The sequence below is a fragment of the Oenanthe melanoleuca genome, chromosome 8 (genome assembly GCF_029582105.1).
Source record: "Oenanthe melanoleuca isolate GR-GAL-2019-014 chromosome 8, OMel1.0, whole genome shotgun sequence".
Classification (NCBI taxonomy): domain Eukaryota; kingdom Metazoa; phylum Chordata; class Aves; order Passeriformes; family Muscicapidae; genus Oenanthe; species Oenanthe melanoleuca.
The window spans coordinates 27,869,958-27,888,492 of NC_079342.1; the positions used below are offsets into that span (position 1 = coordinate 27,869,958).

The 18,535-nt window shown below is 43.3% G+C and overlaps 1 protein-coding gene across 1 annotated transcript in view; it reads left to right on the forward strand.

Moving 5' to 3' along the window:
- The first annotated feature begins 6,329 nt into the window (after window positions 1–6,329).
- ABL2 (ABL proto-oncogene 2, non-receptor tyrosine kinase) overlaps window positions 6,330–18,535 on the forward strand; it is a 44,200-nt gene continuing 31,994 nt past the window's right edge. The window contains exon 1 of the mRNA XM_056497734.1: window positions 6,330–6,662. Coding sequence (XP_056353709.1) covers window positions 6,485–6,662 — 178 coding nt within the window. The 5' untranslated portion in view covers window positions 6,330–6,484. The remainder of the gene's footprint in view (window positions 6,663–18,535) is intronic.

An 18,535-nucleotide genomic window follows, 5' to 3' on the forward strand; every position in this document is an offset into this window, starting at 1 on the left:
TTGGAAACTGCAAAGCATGGCTATTTAATAACTGTTTGAGGAAGGAACACAGTGTCATTTGAAAGATAAAGTAAGCACTTACAATTCTTGCATAATCAAGTAAAAAAGCCTGTCAAGGAAGAATCTCTCCAGACTTTGTGGAATGAAACAACAACAATATTTTAGAATAAACTCTGACTTTCAAAGTGATTTAACTGTTTAGGAACATTGCACAGAGCATGACACCATCCATGGCCAGGGCACAAGTGGTCCAGAGCAAAGCTGGATCCCTGCCATCCTAAACATGTAACACAGAGCAGCAATCCTGCAAGAAGCTGTATCCTCAGGCTTTCTTATGAGATCAAAGATTATATTCAGAAGTGTGTACAACTGGAAACAATACTAGGAGTGTAGTCACTGTGGGATTCATTATTGTAACAAAGGCATCTTCTGAAGACGTGTTTTTCAGCATGACTTAGAAAAGGGAAGTGAAGGTGCTGGGGAAGATGGAAGGGAAGGAGATATCAGGGGAGAAACAAGAAGCAAAGAACATGGAGAGGAAGCACTGCTGATTCTGAAATCTAATGATTTTTCCGGCCTAAATGGCTTTATGATTCCAATTCCATCTTATTTTAGCTTCATGTCTTGTTTCTAATGTATCTTTATTTTGTTTTGGACAATCACAGAGGTTATGCTAATCCCAACACAGCACAGCAGTCATCAGAGGAATCCACACTGGGACAAGGCTGCTCTCCAAGGCGCTGGTAGAGGAACTACAGCACAGCATTGTGTTCTGAAGCATTTGCCAGCACTTAACTAAATGTCAGCTCTCTGGATACAAACCTCTCAGCAAGAGGAAACAGAAAACACATGAAGAAAAGCTTCCATCTGCAAAGCAAGAGAACCCCTCCAATGAGCTACTAAGATTTTAAATTAGGAATCATAAAAATTAGGCTCCTAAACATAAATTAAGACAACACTGGAACTCTGGTGGCAAAACATTCCTATTGACCCACCTGCAGCTGAATGCCTAAAAGCCTGAATCATCAACAGCACTGTTGAGGGACCTCATATTACCTCAGCAAATGTACTTTATCAGTGATCATTGTGCAAGCTTAGTGCTAATTTGCAATTCCCTGCAGATGCAGAGACTTGTCATCATTTTTGTTTGGTAGAGGCAACATTTTCCACAGAAAAGAGAAACAAACAACATTCTTAATGTTCCTATTAGCATACCCTTCTACAGCCTTTGGTGCCTGGAACAGATGCTTGGGAAGGGTGGTGCAGCTGTAGTACTTAGAAAAGTATAGTGGACAGGAAAGAAATTACCAAAGAAGTCCTATAATCTCCTTAATTCCACCTCTCCCCACCTCTGGCTCCACTCTGCTGGAGGCTGTGCGAGGTTATGTGTTATACCTGATGGGTACAGCTCCTGCAAAACCTCAGCATGGTTAATGTGCTGCTGTTGACAGTTGACAGATACAAGCACAAGCTACACAGTTCTGATTCGTGAGGGTGCTTAGTTACCCAGCATACCTAACCCCAAAACACAGGGCCAAATAAAAGAAGAATGGGGATGCCTGAGATGCTGTGGTGAGCTGGCTGTCTCTACACACTCATCTTTTCCACTACAACACTGTGTGCCCAGTCCCTTTCCCCCCCGTGCATGGAGCTCTTTCTTTGCTGGCTCTCCTGGCCAGTGTCAATGTTTAGACTTGTGGCAGTGTCAGAAGAGTGGTTTGAATGAGGGCAATGCTGAAGCAGCAGAAAAGACAGAACAAGAGGCTGCTTGCTTTGAGGAGGTGGATGATTTGGGTGGTGGGATGCAACATCTGTGGGAGTGTGTATGTGTAGTTTTATTTTTACCTATGGTGGAAGAAAAAAAGAGTTATCAACAGAGGAAATTTCATCTGCCAAGGGCTGCATGTGAACCCTTCTGTGCTGTTTGGCAAAAACTGTTACTTCCCCAGAAAGCTTTTATCTTCATAGACTCTCACTGAACTGGCATGAGAGTACCCCAAGCTATCCTGCATGCACTGTACATAAATTCTAATTTAAATCATAGTAATGATTCAAAATAACTTTTAAGACAACACTGAAACCCCACCTATTGTGCCACGACACATCTGTGCAGACATTTTAAGAGCTGTCAGTCAGAGATGAAAGGGTGAACGTTGGAACATGTTACACCAAGAAACAACATCCTCCTTTGATACAGCTCAGCACTTACAAGCTTTAAACATTTACTGCAAAGTAACTAACCTTGTGTCACAGAGCCTTTATCAGATTCTTAAACCTTTCTTTTTTGTTTTAAAGCTTTCCCCATGTTTCCCCAGAACCCCATGGTGGATGAATCCCAGAAGCCAGGTGGCTGCCTGGTATCAGGCAGGTGCTGCCTGGAGTGGTAAAGGGACACAGAGCAGCACTGCCCTGGCTAATGTGGCAGTACCCATTGCCTTGCAGACATCCCAGGGGAGCTGCAGTGTCCTGAGCTCCACTTGTTCTGGCACTGCAATAAAGGCACAAAAAATCCTGTACACGGGTATCCCTCAATCAGGCCTCTGTGTTTACACACTTAGCAAATACCTTAACTAATATATCTGCATCCTAAATACCAGTCAAATATTTCACACACATCTGCTTCTCTGTACAGCTTTGGTATACAGGTTTGTGATCTGGAAGAATAGCAAAGATTACTGCTAGAATTAATTTTTAAGCTGCCACCAGCATCCTGCTAGTTAATTTTTCCTAAGTTACAAATAGAAACTGCCCAGTTAACTCAACACTCAGGCTCAGGAGTCTCCAATTTGTCCACAGGCTCCTTCTGGCACTGAACCTATACTTCAGGCAGATGACAGTGAGACTGTCATGCACAGTATGATGTAAGACTGCTCAGCCAGCAATTTTTTGAGTGTGTGATTTTTGGAGCACACTGTGGATGGCGAGCAAATGCATTGCCAGCGCCTATAAGAAGCTTCAAGAAATTGATATGCCATTAATATTTAAAGTCAGTTCTGAAGTGTTTCTAGAAATGCCACATTTCTTGTCAGGCACATGACTGTAACCTCAGTGCTGCCTTGGTCCTTTTTATCCCTTACTTGAACAGCTCATAAATGGCAGATTGACTGGAAACTCAAAATCGCCAGGACAGTAAGTATTAACTGATGCCTCATTAACACATGGTGCCAGACCTCTTCACAAGAAATTACCCTTGAAAAACAACCTGTTCCTGATACTTCATGAGGCTCATAACATCACAGCTGATAAAAACAGATAGCATTGGTGCAGGCTTTACTTCTGCATGGTTAATAACCATCACACTCTGTGAAGTAAATACTTATTAGCCTCCATTTTAACAACAAGGAACGGTGTGGCTCAGTGTCATCACTAACTCAGCAGTACAGAGTCCTTTTCACTTTGGGGGGTTTCTTGTTTATATCCCCATTGCTGTTCTAGCAGGAACTGGAAGAGCTGTTGCCAACCAGGGCATCCTCTGCTTATATGACATCACAAAAATGATGTTGCTGAGAGGACCAAGTGGGGCACGGTCTGAGGGTCTGGCTTGTTTAGAACACACCAAGCAATGGCTGGGGCTCTGGGTTTGCTTTTTTAACAGGGTACAGCATGCTCCTTAAAAACTATTATACAACAGCAAAAAACCCATGCTGCTGCCCTCTTCCTCTTGCAACAGGTCTTCTTAGAAAGCCCCTGCCTGACCCCATCCCAAGAAAAGATGGTTTTGTGTGTCAGAGAAGTTTCCTGCAGTAGGATATTAATGTAACCCACAGTGAGCTGTTCTATGTGCAGAAGGTGCTGGGAGAGAAAATGGGAGGCACCATGAGATCTGAGGAATAAGAACAATGTTTAAGTCCAATTCTCTTTGGTGCACTTGCATATAACAGTCTCTTGACACTTGTATCTTCTTTTAAAATACTAATAGCCTTCCTGTGGATAGTTCTTCATGATCAGCAAGTAAAAAGCATTAGGAAAGAAAAACAGTATTTCTGTTGAGTTTTAAAGAGTGGCTCTATGCTTCGTGGCAACTGCAAATGGCACTAGGGAGTTCTGTGTTTGTTGTCTCTACAGTCTCCAGAGAACAAATATTTTGTTTACAAGGCAAACCATTTATAAATGCCAAATCCCACAAATTCTAGCTGGAACGCGACCAGGAAATAGCTCCACTGCAGATTTTACCATGGGCTGGTTCTGCCTGAGACTGTCCATTCTGCAGGAACATCCTCTGCTCATACCCACATAACCATGTCTGTACAAGGTCCCGGACTTGGCATCATGTACCCCATGCTGCACCCTGCATGTTCCCAGCACTATTTTAAGAACTGTTTTGTTGTGTGTTATTAGCAGGTCTGTTTCTAATTCCTGATCTCCCAAATGTTCTTAGTCCATTAATTTAGTGAGTTAAGGCATTTCTGGCTCCATGTGCTCCTCATTCCCATTTACTCCATCCAGCCTGTGTCAGAGTACACATCAGTCCAATGGGATGAGCCACCCCTATTTTAGGCAGAATTATTATTGCAGCAGGGCTCAGTTTGAGTACATGCACCAGTACAGACAGCACCTTGTGACCCTGGGAAGGTAGAACATGAGCTAAGAATTCCAGTCACTGAAAGCTGGCTTTCACAAAGCTCTGAGAGGAATGTCTCCTCACCTTCCCCCCCCAGGACAGTGACACAGAGGTTGGAAGCTGGTTGGCTCTGAGTGTCACCAGCCAATTTGTCACTGTCACATCAGTTCTCAGTGGTAAAGGCATCTGAGGGCAACAGCACTGTGGCTCATCCAGGATGAAGCAACATTACCAAGACATTGCTGAAATAGTTGCTAGCATGGAGACAGAAATGCTTCCAACTGCCCAGGTCCTCTAAACTGTGACAAGCACCATTATGTTTTGGGACAAAACTTCCTGCCTTCTGCTTTGAATCGGAGCACCTTATATGCTAATACTACAAAAGGTGAAAGAAGTTGATTTACTAATTAGTTACAGGATTGAGTGTATGTTCAACCATGCAACAACAAGACGCTGCAACCAACCACTCCTGGTGTTATTCACACAGCAGTGCTTTCCTCCTCCTCCATGCCCTTGGCCAGGACAACAGATCCTGGCGGGAGCCCAAGGAATTAACCTGGAGCCTGATAATCCATGGAGATCACAGAATCAATTAGGTGGGAAAAGACCCCTGAGATCATCAGTTTCAACCTATGACCTGACACTACCATGTCTACCAGTGAGCAGTGAGTGTCCCATCCAGTCTTTCCATAAACACCTCCAGATGGTGACTTCACCACCTCCCTGGGCAGTCTGTTCCAGTGTCTCATTATCCTTTCTGTGAAGAAATTTGTCCTAATGTCCAACCTGGACATTCATCCTAATGACCTTTCCCTGGCACAGCTTTAAGACCATGTCTTCTTGCCCTGTCCCTGGTTGCTGGGGAGAAGAGGCTGACCCTCACCTGGCTACAACCTGCTTGTGCACAGCTTAGGACAAGCCCACTGCTGCTCCCTTCTGCAGCTGGGCATGAGACCCTGGCTTTATCCTCATGCCTGTTCAGGGTAGGCAAACCAGCCTTGCTGCAGCCTACAGGGAGAGCGTTGCTTGGTCTGGGGCAGCCTTGAGGCCATGGCCACAGCCATCGCTTGACAGAGTTTGAGAAGTATTTGGATGACAGTACCAGGCACACAGTGGGGTTCTTGGGGCTGTCCTGTGCTGAGAGATGGACTTGATGGGTCCCTTCCAACTCAGGAGATTCTGCGATTCTCCCGGGCTGCCGCTCAAGATGGGAGCCCTCTCCTGGGTGTGATCTGGAAAGTCTCCCGGGTGGGCTTTTACTCCTCAGCCCATTCCGTGTCATTCCCCCGTGTGCCCGTCCCCACTGACGTGCCTGCCTATGGCATTGCCAAGAGGATGGGACCAGACTTTTCAGTGGTGCCCAGAGACAGGAGAAGGACCAATGGCCATAAACTAAAGCACAAGAAATTCCACCTCAGCATGAGTAAGAACTCCTTTACGCTCAGGGTGGCAGAGCCCCGGAACAGGCTACCCAGGGAGGGCGTGGAGTCTCCCTCTCTGGAGAAATTCAAAACCCGCCTGGACGCGTTCCTTTCACCTGCTCCAGGTGACCCTGCCTTGGGCTTGGGTGGTCCACAGAGGTCCTTTCCAACCCAAACAGTTCTGCGATTCTGCGTGCCGCGGCGGAGCGGTGTGGGCTGGAGGGGGGGCGGCCGGCCGCCCTCCCTCCCTCTATCCCAGCCTCCCTTCCTCCCTCCCCCGCTCCCTCCCCTCCCTGGGCGGACCGGAGGCGGCTGCGGGAGCCGCTCCGTCCCCGCTCTGCCGGCGCTCTGTGGTTTAAGATGGCGGCGGGGGCTGCGGGGGCGAGCCCGTGAGCCGCAGCCCGGAGCTCCGCGGGAGCCGCCGGCACCGGCCGCGGCAAGACCGGGACGTGCCTGCCGGGCCAGGAGCGGTGGGAGCGGCGGGATGTGAGCGCGGCCCGCCATGGGGCAGCAGGTGGGCCGCGTCGGGGAGCCGGGCGCGGGGCTCCAGCACCAGCCGCCGCCGCAGCAGCAGCAGCCGCGGGGACTGCGGGGCAGCAGCGCGGCCAGGCCGGCGGGCCGCCGGCGGGAGGCGGCCGGGCGCTCCGCAGAGGGAGGATTCAACGTCTTCACCCAGCACGGTGAGCGGCCGGGGCCAGGGGGAAAGGGGCGATCGGCCTTCCTCCCCTCCCTCTTTTGTTGTGGTGGGTTTACTGGGGGAGGGGAGAGGCAGCGGGGGGAGCGGGGCCACCACGTCCCGGGGGATGCTCGCCCCGGCCGCCACGTCCCGGGGATGCTCGCCTTCGGAGGAGCTTCCCCCCTCACCCGCTGGAGCTGGGGATCGGGACTGCCCGCCAGCCGCGGCGGGAGCGGGTGGCACCGCCGGGGATCGGGGCTTGCGGGGCTCGGTCGCTGTCACCGCTGCGGTTCCGAGCTGTGCTTTTGTTTACAAAGGTAAAGGTAACATGTGCCTTGTCCGACTGTTTGCCTAGGCGTTTGTGACTTGCTGTTGTAGATCTGTGAGACTGTATAGCTCCTGATGGAGCCAACAGTTTCGTTTTGACTGGGGTATTTTAGCTGCCATCTGATTCTTGGTTGAAGTTTTTGCCTGTCCACTTCTATTATTGCTGTAAACCGAGACCGGAAATGTTTCATGTACATGTTTCTGTAACCTCTCTTAGAAGGACCCACACAACGTCAAATCTCCCCTAGTAACCATGTTCCTTTTTTTTTTTTTTTTTTTTTTTTTTTAATACTTACTTTTGCATATGTTAAGATGTTGCCAAGTTTTGGAAAGTAAGATCATCTGAAACCTATCTGCTTTGACAAGCATGTTGATAGTAGATGTGTGGATGCATCTCAAATCCTAAAGATCTGGATCAGCTCTGAAGAGCTTGGCTGGCTGGTTTTAAGTGGAGAGAGAGTTGTCAGTGTTTATAAAGCAAGGCTGCTTCTGACAATACACATTTTCTTTTGCTCAATAGAATGAGCTCAGGCAAAAAGATTAAGGAACGTGCAGCCAGCAGTCTGAAAGTAAATATCATCTTCTGTGACTGCTGACATGTATCTGTCAAAGTATCTATCAAAGCAAGAGCACAGCTCTAAATCTGGTTCTTGAAAATCTCAGTGTTATCACAGCTTTTGAGTTCAGGGAGCAGTATCAGCTTTAAAACTAAAACAGAACATGTTTACCGAGTGCCTGACCCACAGTTAAACTAAGAGTTGTTATTTTATTGCAACTTCACATTTTACTCTTTGTACCTTAGAAGTACCTTAAAAGGCACTTTGGCTAAAACATTCCTCTCATAGACAGCACACTTACACACAGTGTTCAGGACATCTCAGAAGTTATGCACATAACCCACTTCTTTCAGTGGGGTGTGTCTAAGTCTAGTAGCAGGGCAAGAATGCTGTAGAGACTGCTGTGTACACTCATGCTAATGTCAAACTGTCTTTTCATGCTTTGGTACCAAGATGACTCTTTGGTTCATGCTCTTACGAGGCAAGGACAGAAGGGATGTTTGTGGGAAGGGCAGTACAGTGTGTGGGGATGTGCCGTGACTTCCCAATAACACCATTGACACTGACTGAAGAGCTTTTCATTATTGCTGAATGTTTTGGTAGTAATTTAGATCAGCATCCTGAACAAATCCTTCTAGCTCCTCCCCACACCCTACTAAATTTCAAGGCTGGATGGTAGGGAGAATTATTTACATGTAGTGGCAGGGAAATGGGGAGGAAAAGCTTTTTGAAGCATGCATGCACACCAAGAAGGCAAATGATGTGCTCTGCCAGCCCTTCTGCTCTGTCTTTGATAGAATGAGAAACAAGAATGAGTCTGGAAGGCCAATGCACTGAATAAAACTGCTCAGTGCCACATAAAAAGAACATTGCTCTGAGATAAGAGTGGTGGTGTCTTTCAAAATAATTTCTCTACTATTTATATTGCTTAGGTTATCTGCTTCAGTGGTAAGGTAATGGATGTAACTTTACTTAGGGTCTTTACTTAGGATTCTTTCTGCTATTTTCTTTGCAGACTGTAAAGGAAGGTGTGTCTTAAAAACAAGATACATCTTTTTATTCTGTTACACTATGTAGAAGGGGTGGGACTTTTTGGCAAGCCAGGCTTAGAGAGTTTCAAAGCAGACTTCAAACTCTTCTTCCATCTTTGTGAATGCCTCAGCTGTGTTAAATTGTTCCCTGATTCCATTCACATTTTGCTAGGAATGAGTTAACAAGTCAGTTTTAATAATCTGTAGCAAATGCTGGTAAAAGTTGGGTGCATTTTTAAATACTTGTCTTGGGCAAAAACTAAAATGTATGTAGTGTTCCTGAATCTGGAGTTCACTTCCTTTGTCAGAGAAACTCTTTCCTGTGATCCTGGCTCCTTGTCCAAGGGGATTTTTTACCATCAACTTGTATTTTTATTTTTTCATTTAATGACCTTGCTCTCTTGTTTTACTTAGCCAGCAGCAAGCCAGGTTTTCTTTAAGTGAGTCATATGCTTCTGCTGCTGAGATGCTCTGGTTGCTGTTGTTATTACTTGATCCAGATTCTTCTTTTCTAGTGATTTCTTTCTGAACTTGATCTTCCATCCTGTTTCTGGGACATGTATTCACAAATGGCAAAAGCACAGGATTGTGGGTTGGCACCCTTGGACCAGTGGCTAAACCAGGCAGTCACAGGATGGGGCTGGATTATCTCCCTTCATTGGCTTTGCTTGGTGCAGTTGTGGATGTGAAGAAGACAACCTGTTTATAAATCCTTACCTCGTGTTGGCAGCTTTCCTACCACATTGTGCCAGCAGCAAACCTTGCTGAGTACTCCTGCCAAGGTTCATTTTAAGGGGTTGCTTCTTCTGGATTATGGAAAGGGTGGAAATAAACAATGTTTTCAGCCTCAGACCCGTTTTGCTACAGGGTTTTGAGGAGCAGTTTGAGTCAAATCGATGAAATATAAAACCCTTTTCACTAAGCTGCTGGAAATCTGAGACAAACATTTTTACCCAGCTAACTTGTACCATAGATGTCCTTGAAAATCAAGAGATTGAGTAGAGCTGTTTGTCCCATGATTATTTGCTGGGTTACAGTCTGTGTGGCAGAAGCTCTACAGGGGAGGCACTACAGGCACTACCTACTTCAGATGTACTTTTGGAGCAAAGAATTTGAAGATGTTTTCTGTTTTATGGAAAGAGCAAGGGCACCCCACTATTCCATTGTGAGAACTGATGCCTAGACTGCTGGGGCTTTCACTGTGGTATTGAGTTCTGTGTGTGACATGGAGCAGAAAAGTCCTAAGCAAGCCAATACAGTTGTGTGTTTCCATTAGTTATGGAGCAGAGTTCCCCAGGATGCAAGAAGATAATAATGGAAATCTCATTCCTGGCATGTTGGCAGTGACTTATAAAAGCAGGCTGTGGATCATAAGCACGTTGGTTGCTGTTAGTGTAGTAGGAAGGATGAGTGTAAACACGAGGATAGTTCAAACACTGGTGTTCCCACACGTGCTCCATTGGAATTCAGGAGTACCACAGGGACAACAGCTCGGGAGGGAAGAGCTGCAGTGAACAGCAGTTACAATCAGATTGTTACAGATCAGTGCAACGAGAAAGGACAAGAAGAACTTGGTGCCATTACAGGATGAGCTTTCCCTTCCAGGGCAGGAACAGGGGAGAGAGGAGTGAAGTGGGTTATCTCCTTATCCTTTCGGAAATTTGTTTGAGGAAAGGGGCACAAGCAACAACAACCAACAACTTCCAACTCTGCTTGGCTCCTCATGTGACCTTTGAACAGTGACACTCATAATTTTCTTTCAGAAGAGCACTGATAACAGCCTACCAAGTACCAAGATACTCTTTGGAATGGTGTTAGCATGCTTTTCATCTCCAAAAAGACTTGCTGAGTGTTGTAGAGCACATACTGCAGGAAAATCAGATTATTTAAATCCTGACTGGGAAGCCTTTGCAATACCTGCTTGCAATACTGCTGCTGTTGCCTTGGTGATATATTTTGGGGTAGTGGAAGGCTCTGCCACACTTGAGCTTTTGATCCAGCAGGCACAGGACATTTGTTCCCTGTTTTGTTTTCTAGAGGAGGGGTTTAGCAACCTTTTACTATGTGCATCAAGGTCAGACTAGATAAGCCTATACTTTTAAAAATAAAATTATCATTAAAGCTCCCCTAAGGCAGTCAGAGTGCTCTGACACATGATAAAAACATTCTAAAATAGGAAGAAGCATAAATAACACTGTCCCTTTGAAATTCAGTGAAACTGAAGGGCTGGATACAGGAAAATGGAAAGAAGGAGAGAAAATAGGGTCAGTTTAACAACTGCACTTTGTGGGCTGCCTAAAATGTTCTTTATTTTTTCGTCCCAGTGAAATGCAGCAAGCTCAGGCCAGAGCTACTTGCCCACAGACTTTCCTGTCAGTAAATGCCCCTTGCAGATGGAATATAATCACTGTATTCAGTGCCTGGCTTTTTGTGCTGTAAATCAGAAATCTTGTGGGACCACTAATGTATAAATAACTCTTAACTAATTATTTGGGGGATAAAGGATAGTTCAGCTGAGTGTCTAGAGGCATATCCCTTGTAGAACACGAATTTATAGGATATTCTCTATTGCATCCTTCTCCATGATATCTAAATTATTCCTGCGCTTCCATTGCATTAAATATTGATTTTTATACCTTGTGTTAAGGTGAAATTTTTGCATAATGAATTTTGTAAATGAGAGGAGACTACCAGCTGGATGGAAGGGACAGTATAATACTAACTACTGATCTAATTCTTTTCACATAGACAGGGAACACAGTCTGAAGAAGGTGAGACTGAAATGAAGTTACTTCAAAAGGTTTTACTCAGAATCAACTTAGAAATCAAATTTCAAAGCCCAGACATATCTCCAACTTCTCAGTTCTCCCCATGTAGCAGATGGTGTGGTACAAGTTGTTCTAGCAATATTTCACAAACTTGCTATTGCTTGCAAGCACAGTGTTTTGAAAAGAAAAAAATTTGTGGGAATTTTTTTTTAATTAAGGACATGGCCAAGTGAACAAATTGGTGGGAAATGAGCATGGACTCACAAGCAAATTGTTACAAGTGGCTTAAACCTTTTTTAATCCAGTGGGATTGCCAGCTCACATAATTGTAGTGGGGAGAGTTGGGCTATCTCCTGGAGATGCTCTAGCAGGGTTGGCTTCAGAAACATTTTATGGCTGGTACTGATTACAGATTCTGGGACAGTAAGCCTGAAATCATGTTTTCTCTGGTGTTCAGGAGGAGTGACCTGCTCTGTGACCCACTTCAGCATATATCATGTTTGTTTGCTCCTCAAGCAGGCCAGTCCTTGCTGAAGTCAAACTGTACTTTGTAGATCTTTGTTTTATAGCTAAAACGTTAGCATGATTTATTCTAGCTCATTTCTCTTAGTTGTCACAACTTAATGTTTCCAGGATACTTACTATCCATAAACTGCCTTCTAAGTATTGCTGACAGCTGACTAATTTACAGTCGTAAGAAACTATCAAAATCCAACTAGTACAAACCAAGAAACAGCAGTTTCTATTTACTCCAGTAGGGATGCACTGGAAGTTGTTAAAGTGATACAGCTGGGTTTTGTGTGGTGACTTGACCAGGTTTTCACCTGGTTGCATTTCAGAAAGGGGTGGGTGGATGGCCACTGACCAAAGCCTCAGGTACATCCTGTTCCTGGCCTGATCTCCCAATCCCCAAACTGTTAGCAGTGCTTTCAACAGCCTGTAATTGCAGTGACAGAAGGCTTGCAGTGCAAATGGCCCCAGGACTGGCTTTGCAGGTGAATCTGCAACGTAGACATAGAGTTTCCTTCTTAACAGCCTCCAGAACAGTATTTACTGGTAAAGAAATACTTCTCATACTTGTTGGGGCCACTAGCACCCTCTTTCCCTGCACACAGCAGGAAAGAAAAGCTTGTGCTGAGGGGTAAGAGCATTGACTTGCTGGGTCTGAGGTCGTGGTTTGCTCACTTTACTGCATCATCCTTCACATTTCTCTGGCTTTGTGGTTACTAAATACTTTATTTTAAAGGCTTATCTTGGTATTACCCATAGAGATAATTCTCTCTGGAGTAAGTGACACTTACAAAACCATTGGGGCTTCCTGTTGGTAACACTGCAAACCACAACAACAAAGCTTGGGTATATTACCCATATCTGCTTAGGAAGTTGCCTGTGCTTTGTGGGCTCTCTATAGAGACGTGCATCTCCCTGTGTGATTGCTTGTCTGCAGCTGGGTATAAATTAACTTTTTAATAGGTGGCTTTCAGTACCAGCTAATTCAGCAGAGGAATTAAAAAAAATCTATAATAACTTTGCCTTTTTTGAGGGGGAGACCAAGATATACAGAAATGCTTTACTAAAAATTCAATTACTTTTATTTCAATCTTCTGGTGCTCTTTAGAGCTCAGTTAAATATTTTTCAAGAAGTTCCCCTCCTCTCTACTTGATAGCCAAACATTGTCCTTAGAATCTTAGTACTAACAAGGTACTTCAATTAAAAATCTATGTGTATTAATAAACCTGGAGCTTCTCTTACATTAATTTGAAAGTTTTCTGTGACAATAGAGATGCAAGAATTTGGACTACAATTATGTAAGAGAAATAGGTCTTAAGTAAAGGAACACTCATTTTCCTATAGGACAGCATGCCTCATCTTTTAATGTAAAATGCTGCTGGGTTGGATTTTGGTCTCTTTCCTGGCTTGTTTGGTGTTTTCTTGGTTTTATTATTTACTATTGAAGTGAAATGGAAGTAGCTTCTTCTTGTTATAAGCTATATATGGCAAAGGCATAGGAACCATCTCCTGCTGCTTTTGGGTCAAATATAATTCTATAATTCATATAGAATAAGAGGATGAGAACATTCTGGATTTGTGACCCTGTGCACCTCCATGTCCATTTCTCCTTGTTTCTCTAATGATAGTCCCAACAGCAAAGCTTCAAGTATGTCTTGGCTATTCCTATTTGTTGTCATCTCAGCTAGGATCAGCACCATAGCTAATTTTGAAACAGGTTTCAGGCTTGCTTCTAGTTGAAAGAAGTTGTGTGAATATTGGTTCAATTATATGACTATTATACATTTTGGAGCATGTAGCATAGATCATGAAGTGTTCCCATTTTTCAGATTATGTTTTCAGCTAGGCTCATATTTTTTCAAAAAGTTAACTGCAGAGGGTAGTGTGCCTCAGTGAACACACCAAATCCTACAGGAATTGCAAAGTGAAGAGACATTTCCCCATCACAAAACTGTGTACACTCCAACATGGCCTGGGGTAGGAACTGGTTTAAATATTGTCATATCCAAGTAGATTGGTGTTACCTCCTACATTAACCTTAAGTTAACATTAACCCTAAGACCCTGAGATCTAAAAGGTGTTTACAGAGCACAGATCTGTTTTCTAGACAAAACCCCAAACTATTTGTACAGTCCAATTTCCCCCCTGGATTGTGAAGATAACCCTTAAATCCAAGCTGGAGTGTAAATTAATGATAATGGGGCCTTCCTTAGCTTGCAAGGTCAGCTCAGTTTCTCAAGATTATTTCCAAGCCTTTGCTGCTCAGGATTGGTTTTGCTAACCAGCAGTGTCACAGAGTTAACAAGACTGTTCAGTTTTACTGCTGCTATTCAAAAACCCGTGGGAGGCTGCATGACTGATGAGAATATCAATTTTGTGTTGTTGCTTAGGAAAGCCAAGAGCAGATGTAGTGGGAAGGTACAGCTATAATGGTATTTCAGAAAATTACTTAATAATGGAAGGAAACTGGAATGATTATTTAGATTAGCCTTGAAGGGTTTTAAAAAAAAAAAAAATTTTCAAGTGTTACTTCCCACCCAGCAATCTGTCAAAACTGACCAATTATTGAAAGTGTAGTGACTGTTTAGCAGTAAAAAAGCCTGTTTATGCAAATCTTTTTAAAATTGATACAAATTGGGTCATCTAGGAAGAAGGAAATGCGCTCTAGGAAATCTGAAAAACCCTGACAATGTTTTGAATAGTGACATAACTTCCTTCCCCCATTTGGTCACTGGTTGCAGCAGAACTCAAGGTTATAGAGGCCTGAGCTGGTTTGCATGAACATGGACTTAACACTTGTGTTTAATGCAGTTTTTTCTTAAAATACAAGTTGGAATTGTAAGGCTTTTTCTGTGTTTACCATTCTCTTTGCTACAAGTGATAAAGAAACAGCATCCATTGTCTGAGAGCTGATTTGTGGTTTGTTTTCTCTTGTAAATTAAGTTCTTTCCTGTATAAACTGACAAATTAAAAAATTGGGTCTAATAGGTGGCAGCTCTCAGGCTCGGTTCCTAGATATAAAGTTAAAATAGCAAGTTTTTAAAACTTGAGCTGTAAATTGCTGAGTGTCCTTTGTGTGCTCTTTGGAATATTGTTGATTTTAATAAGCAGAGTCTTGGTAAAGTTGCTCTCACAGTGGCAGCTTGATCACTGACTTGAATGGGGATTAAGTAAGCCTGATGAGCTTTTATTTGTGGCATGGAAATATAAATAAAAAATAAAATAGTGAGAGCCAGCTCTCTGCAGGCCCCAGAGAGTTCCTGTGCTCTCCTCTCTTGCCTTGGAAGATGAGTAGGGTTTGGGGAGGTTTTGGCATCTCTTTCTGAGGCGGGGAGATGTCTAAGCTTGGGGATGGATGAACAAAGCCTGTGTGATCAATACCACTGTGAAACCTGTGCTCTGGCCCAATTACTCAGTGAAGCACAGCAAAATACTTTCTCACTAGTCATCAATTGTAAGCTCATTGTTCGGGGTTATGTTTGTTAGGTTTACATAATTCTGATTTATGTTGGAGTAAACAGAGAAAGCAGAGGTACTTTATGAGATTAAAAAGGCTTTATCTACAGAAGATCTTTAGAATAAATAGGAAAATGGTGTAGTGTTTTGTAGTGCTAGTGTTTCAAGTTATATTTAGTCTGTTTTTTAAATTCAGGATCTTAAGCCTGTAGATATAAGGTTTGCAACATAAATGTGGGGGAGGAACTGATTTTTCATGTTAGAAGAAACTAGAATTTTATTTTTATTTTTTTTTACTAAACTAGTAAATTTGAGTCTGATATGAACTATGAAAGGACAACAAGCCCATTTTTCATATTTTTTTTTGTTTTCTAGAGTTGCATTAGATGCCTTAGGATTGATTTCCTAACTCAGTAGGTGCTGAAATGATGGTTGGAGTGGCCTGGCCTGCCATAGCTCCTGTGAGACAGTAGTCCAGTAGGTTGAACTCTTGTTACATCCACTTTGTTGGGACATGTTTTCACTTTTAGGTCATCATAAATAAATATATTTGAGTTCTTTAGGGTTAAAATGTAGATAAAGAAGGCACTGTCCTCTAAATCAGACCCATTGTTTGTGTGGTAATTCTTGCACTTAGTTAGAAATACAGATGTGCTTTCTTGAATAGTTGAAATAGACCACAGGGCTTATGTTTGTGAAAGCTGAGGTTGGCTGTAGTCTTCTGTAGAAATTCAAATTCTTATTTTGAATTTTGCTTATTTTGAATATTCTTATTTTGAATATCTACTTTGTTGTCAAAGGGTCGAGCTAGATTTGAATGAGACTCTGGTTCACGTGTCTCTCCATGCACACACAGGCTTGCACTATGGCAGCAGCAGCACAGGGACTTTCCTGTGTGCCATCTCAGCATTTCTGCTAAGTAAAACACCTTTTTTCTCATTTCGGTGGCAAAGCCTGGAACTGCTCCTAGGTGCTCTGGAATAATGCCCAGCTGGGCTCCCAGTACCCAGGTGAGGACTCAGTTTAAACTGTTAAATTTTCAGCCAGTTAAAAGGATCCATTGCAGCTGCTCGTGCCAAAGCTGTTTCCAGCTTGCCACCAGAGGGTGCTCCAATGCCTTCATTTATCCATTGCTAAAAGGTTTTTTCCACTAAGAAAAGTGGGGAGTGTTATTTAACATTTCTGTGTTACAGTGTAGTGTTTTAAGTAAGTGTTGGGTTATGAAAGCAGGCAGGATCCACATAGCAAAAGGCAGATGTGGTTGTATTAAGATGTAACAATACATGTTTATTTTGCTTTTGCCATTAAGAGCTGGGCTGCTTCCCTTTTAGTTGTTTTGTTTCTGTTGGGCTTTATCCTAAGTTAACTTCTTCTGCCAGCCAAGGGAAGTTTCCCAACTTGTTTATGTGCAAGTATGCAGACAGCTTTCGTGCATGGAAGGGCATTAAATCTGATACTTTTGCTTGGTAATCTGAGCACTCAAATTAAGAGTCACTTCTCATTGCTTCTGTGCACATCTCATCTGTAGAATTGCAATAACTCTTGCTTGGTTTATGGAGCTATTTAGACTTAATTTTGGCATAAACAAACACAGGAAAGCTGTCTGCAGGCTAAATTAAATGTTCAGTCATACACTCTTGTCTCATCCTGTAGGCTTTGGAGAAATGTGTTTGTTGTGGCTCTAGCCTGTATTTCAAAACATTTGTGGCATGGTAATAGGTCCAAGGGAAGGGTAATGTTTGTGTTAATTGTTGGACTTGAAAATTAAGCTCAAAGCACTGTGCTTTGCTCAGTGTTATCTATCCAAAATCCATTAAGAGACCAAAGCTACAGTGAATTAAAACAGAGAGAAAACTGTAGAGTAATGTCTTTGGCTGTTTAACAGTAGAGCAATACAAAGGGGATTGCAGTAAGCATTCCTGCACTTGGGCTGGTGGCTGGGAAACAGGATCTCTGCAAAGACATCCCAAACCTGGTGTTAAGGGCATGTAATTACCAGAAAATAGGGTTGCCTGACACCACAGTGGTGTTAGCCATTGCTGAGCTGTGGGGTAGGTGTTATACTACATTGGGATGCATTTGTGTTTTTCTAAAAGTCACTTATCATTCCCTTTAATACAAGGCAGTCAAGGGCCATGTTGAAAGAAGCACATTAATCAGTCCTAAAACAGACTCCTAGAAAGGAGGTCTGAAAACCTGTTTAAATACTGTCATGCAAAAGCAAAGGCATGACTTCTGGTATGCTATAGATGCCCTTTTATTCTCCCACAAACTCTCCTAACTTTGAGATCTTAGGTGCATTTTGGGCCTTGGCTTCTGGTTTGTTACATCCCCCCACCTGTTCTTCCTCTCAGAGAAAAATATTCCTCATCACATGGTTATCCCCTGAGCAGCAGCGAGGTGGGATTGTAATTTTTTAAACTTAATAAAAGCTTTTACACAAACATCTCTGTTTGTTAGTGGAGAACTAGGCTTTAGTACATAGAATTAACTGTTCTCATACACTGAAGTGAAGGCTGCAAGTCCAAGGTCTGCTCTTGTGCTTTTAGAAATTAGATAGTGGCCTTGTGTTGGGAACAAGTGTCATTTCATGGACAATACTTTGTGAAATGAGGGTGTCTGAGGTTAAGGGGAAACAGAATTGAATGTCCAGGAATTGATCCTGGTGACTAAGTAGGAAGAACAATTCCCTTTCCTCAGAGTGTTTAGTATTCTTACTCAGCTGGTGTCTTATTTGGAGCCATACCTATTCTGAAAATGAGACAGGTGATGCACAATGTCTTTCTCTCTGACTGTGTGCTCCTAGTTTGTTCTTTGCCTTTGCTGACAATGGATGTCAGCTCTAGAACCAGGAATACAGATGTGCAGGAACTGGAGAAAATAGTTTCTCCCTGTGAAGGTACCATCTTTATATATATATATATAGAGAGAGAGAGAGATACTGGCATGAGTAAAAATCCCTGCAGTTAGGAAAACTGCATTCCATAGTAGTTAGCTATTTAATTTTTTTTCTGCACTGGCAGGGCAGTAAGTTTATCAGAAGAAGACTGTTCTGTCACACAGATAAGTGAGATATGAGCACACAGGATGGTTTATGCAGCACATCTCTAGCAGGCCTATGGATACAACACCCTTTCTACAGGCTCATGCTCTTTTTTCCAAGTTTGACTGTAGAGGCTTTCTATTATGCTTTGCCTTATGACAGGTTTGTTTATCTTTTTTCATGC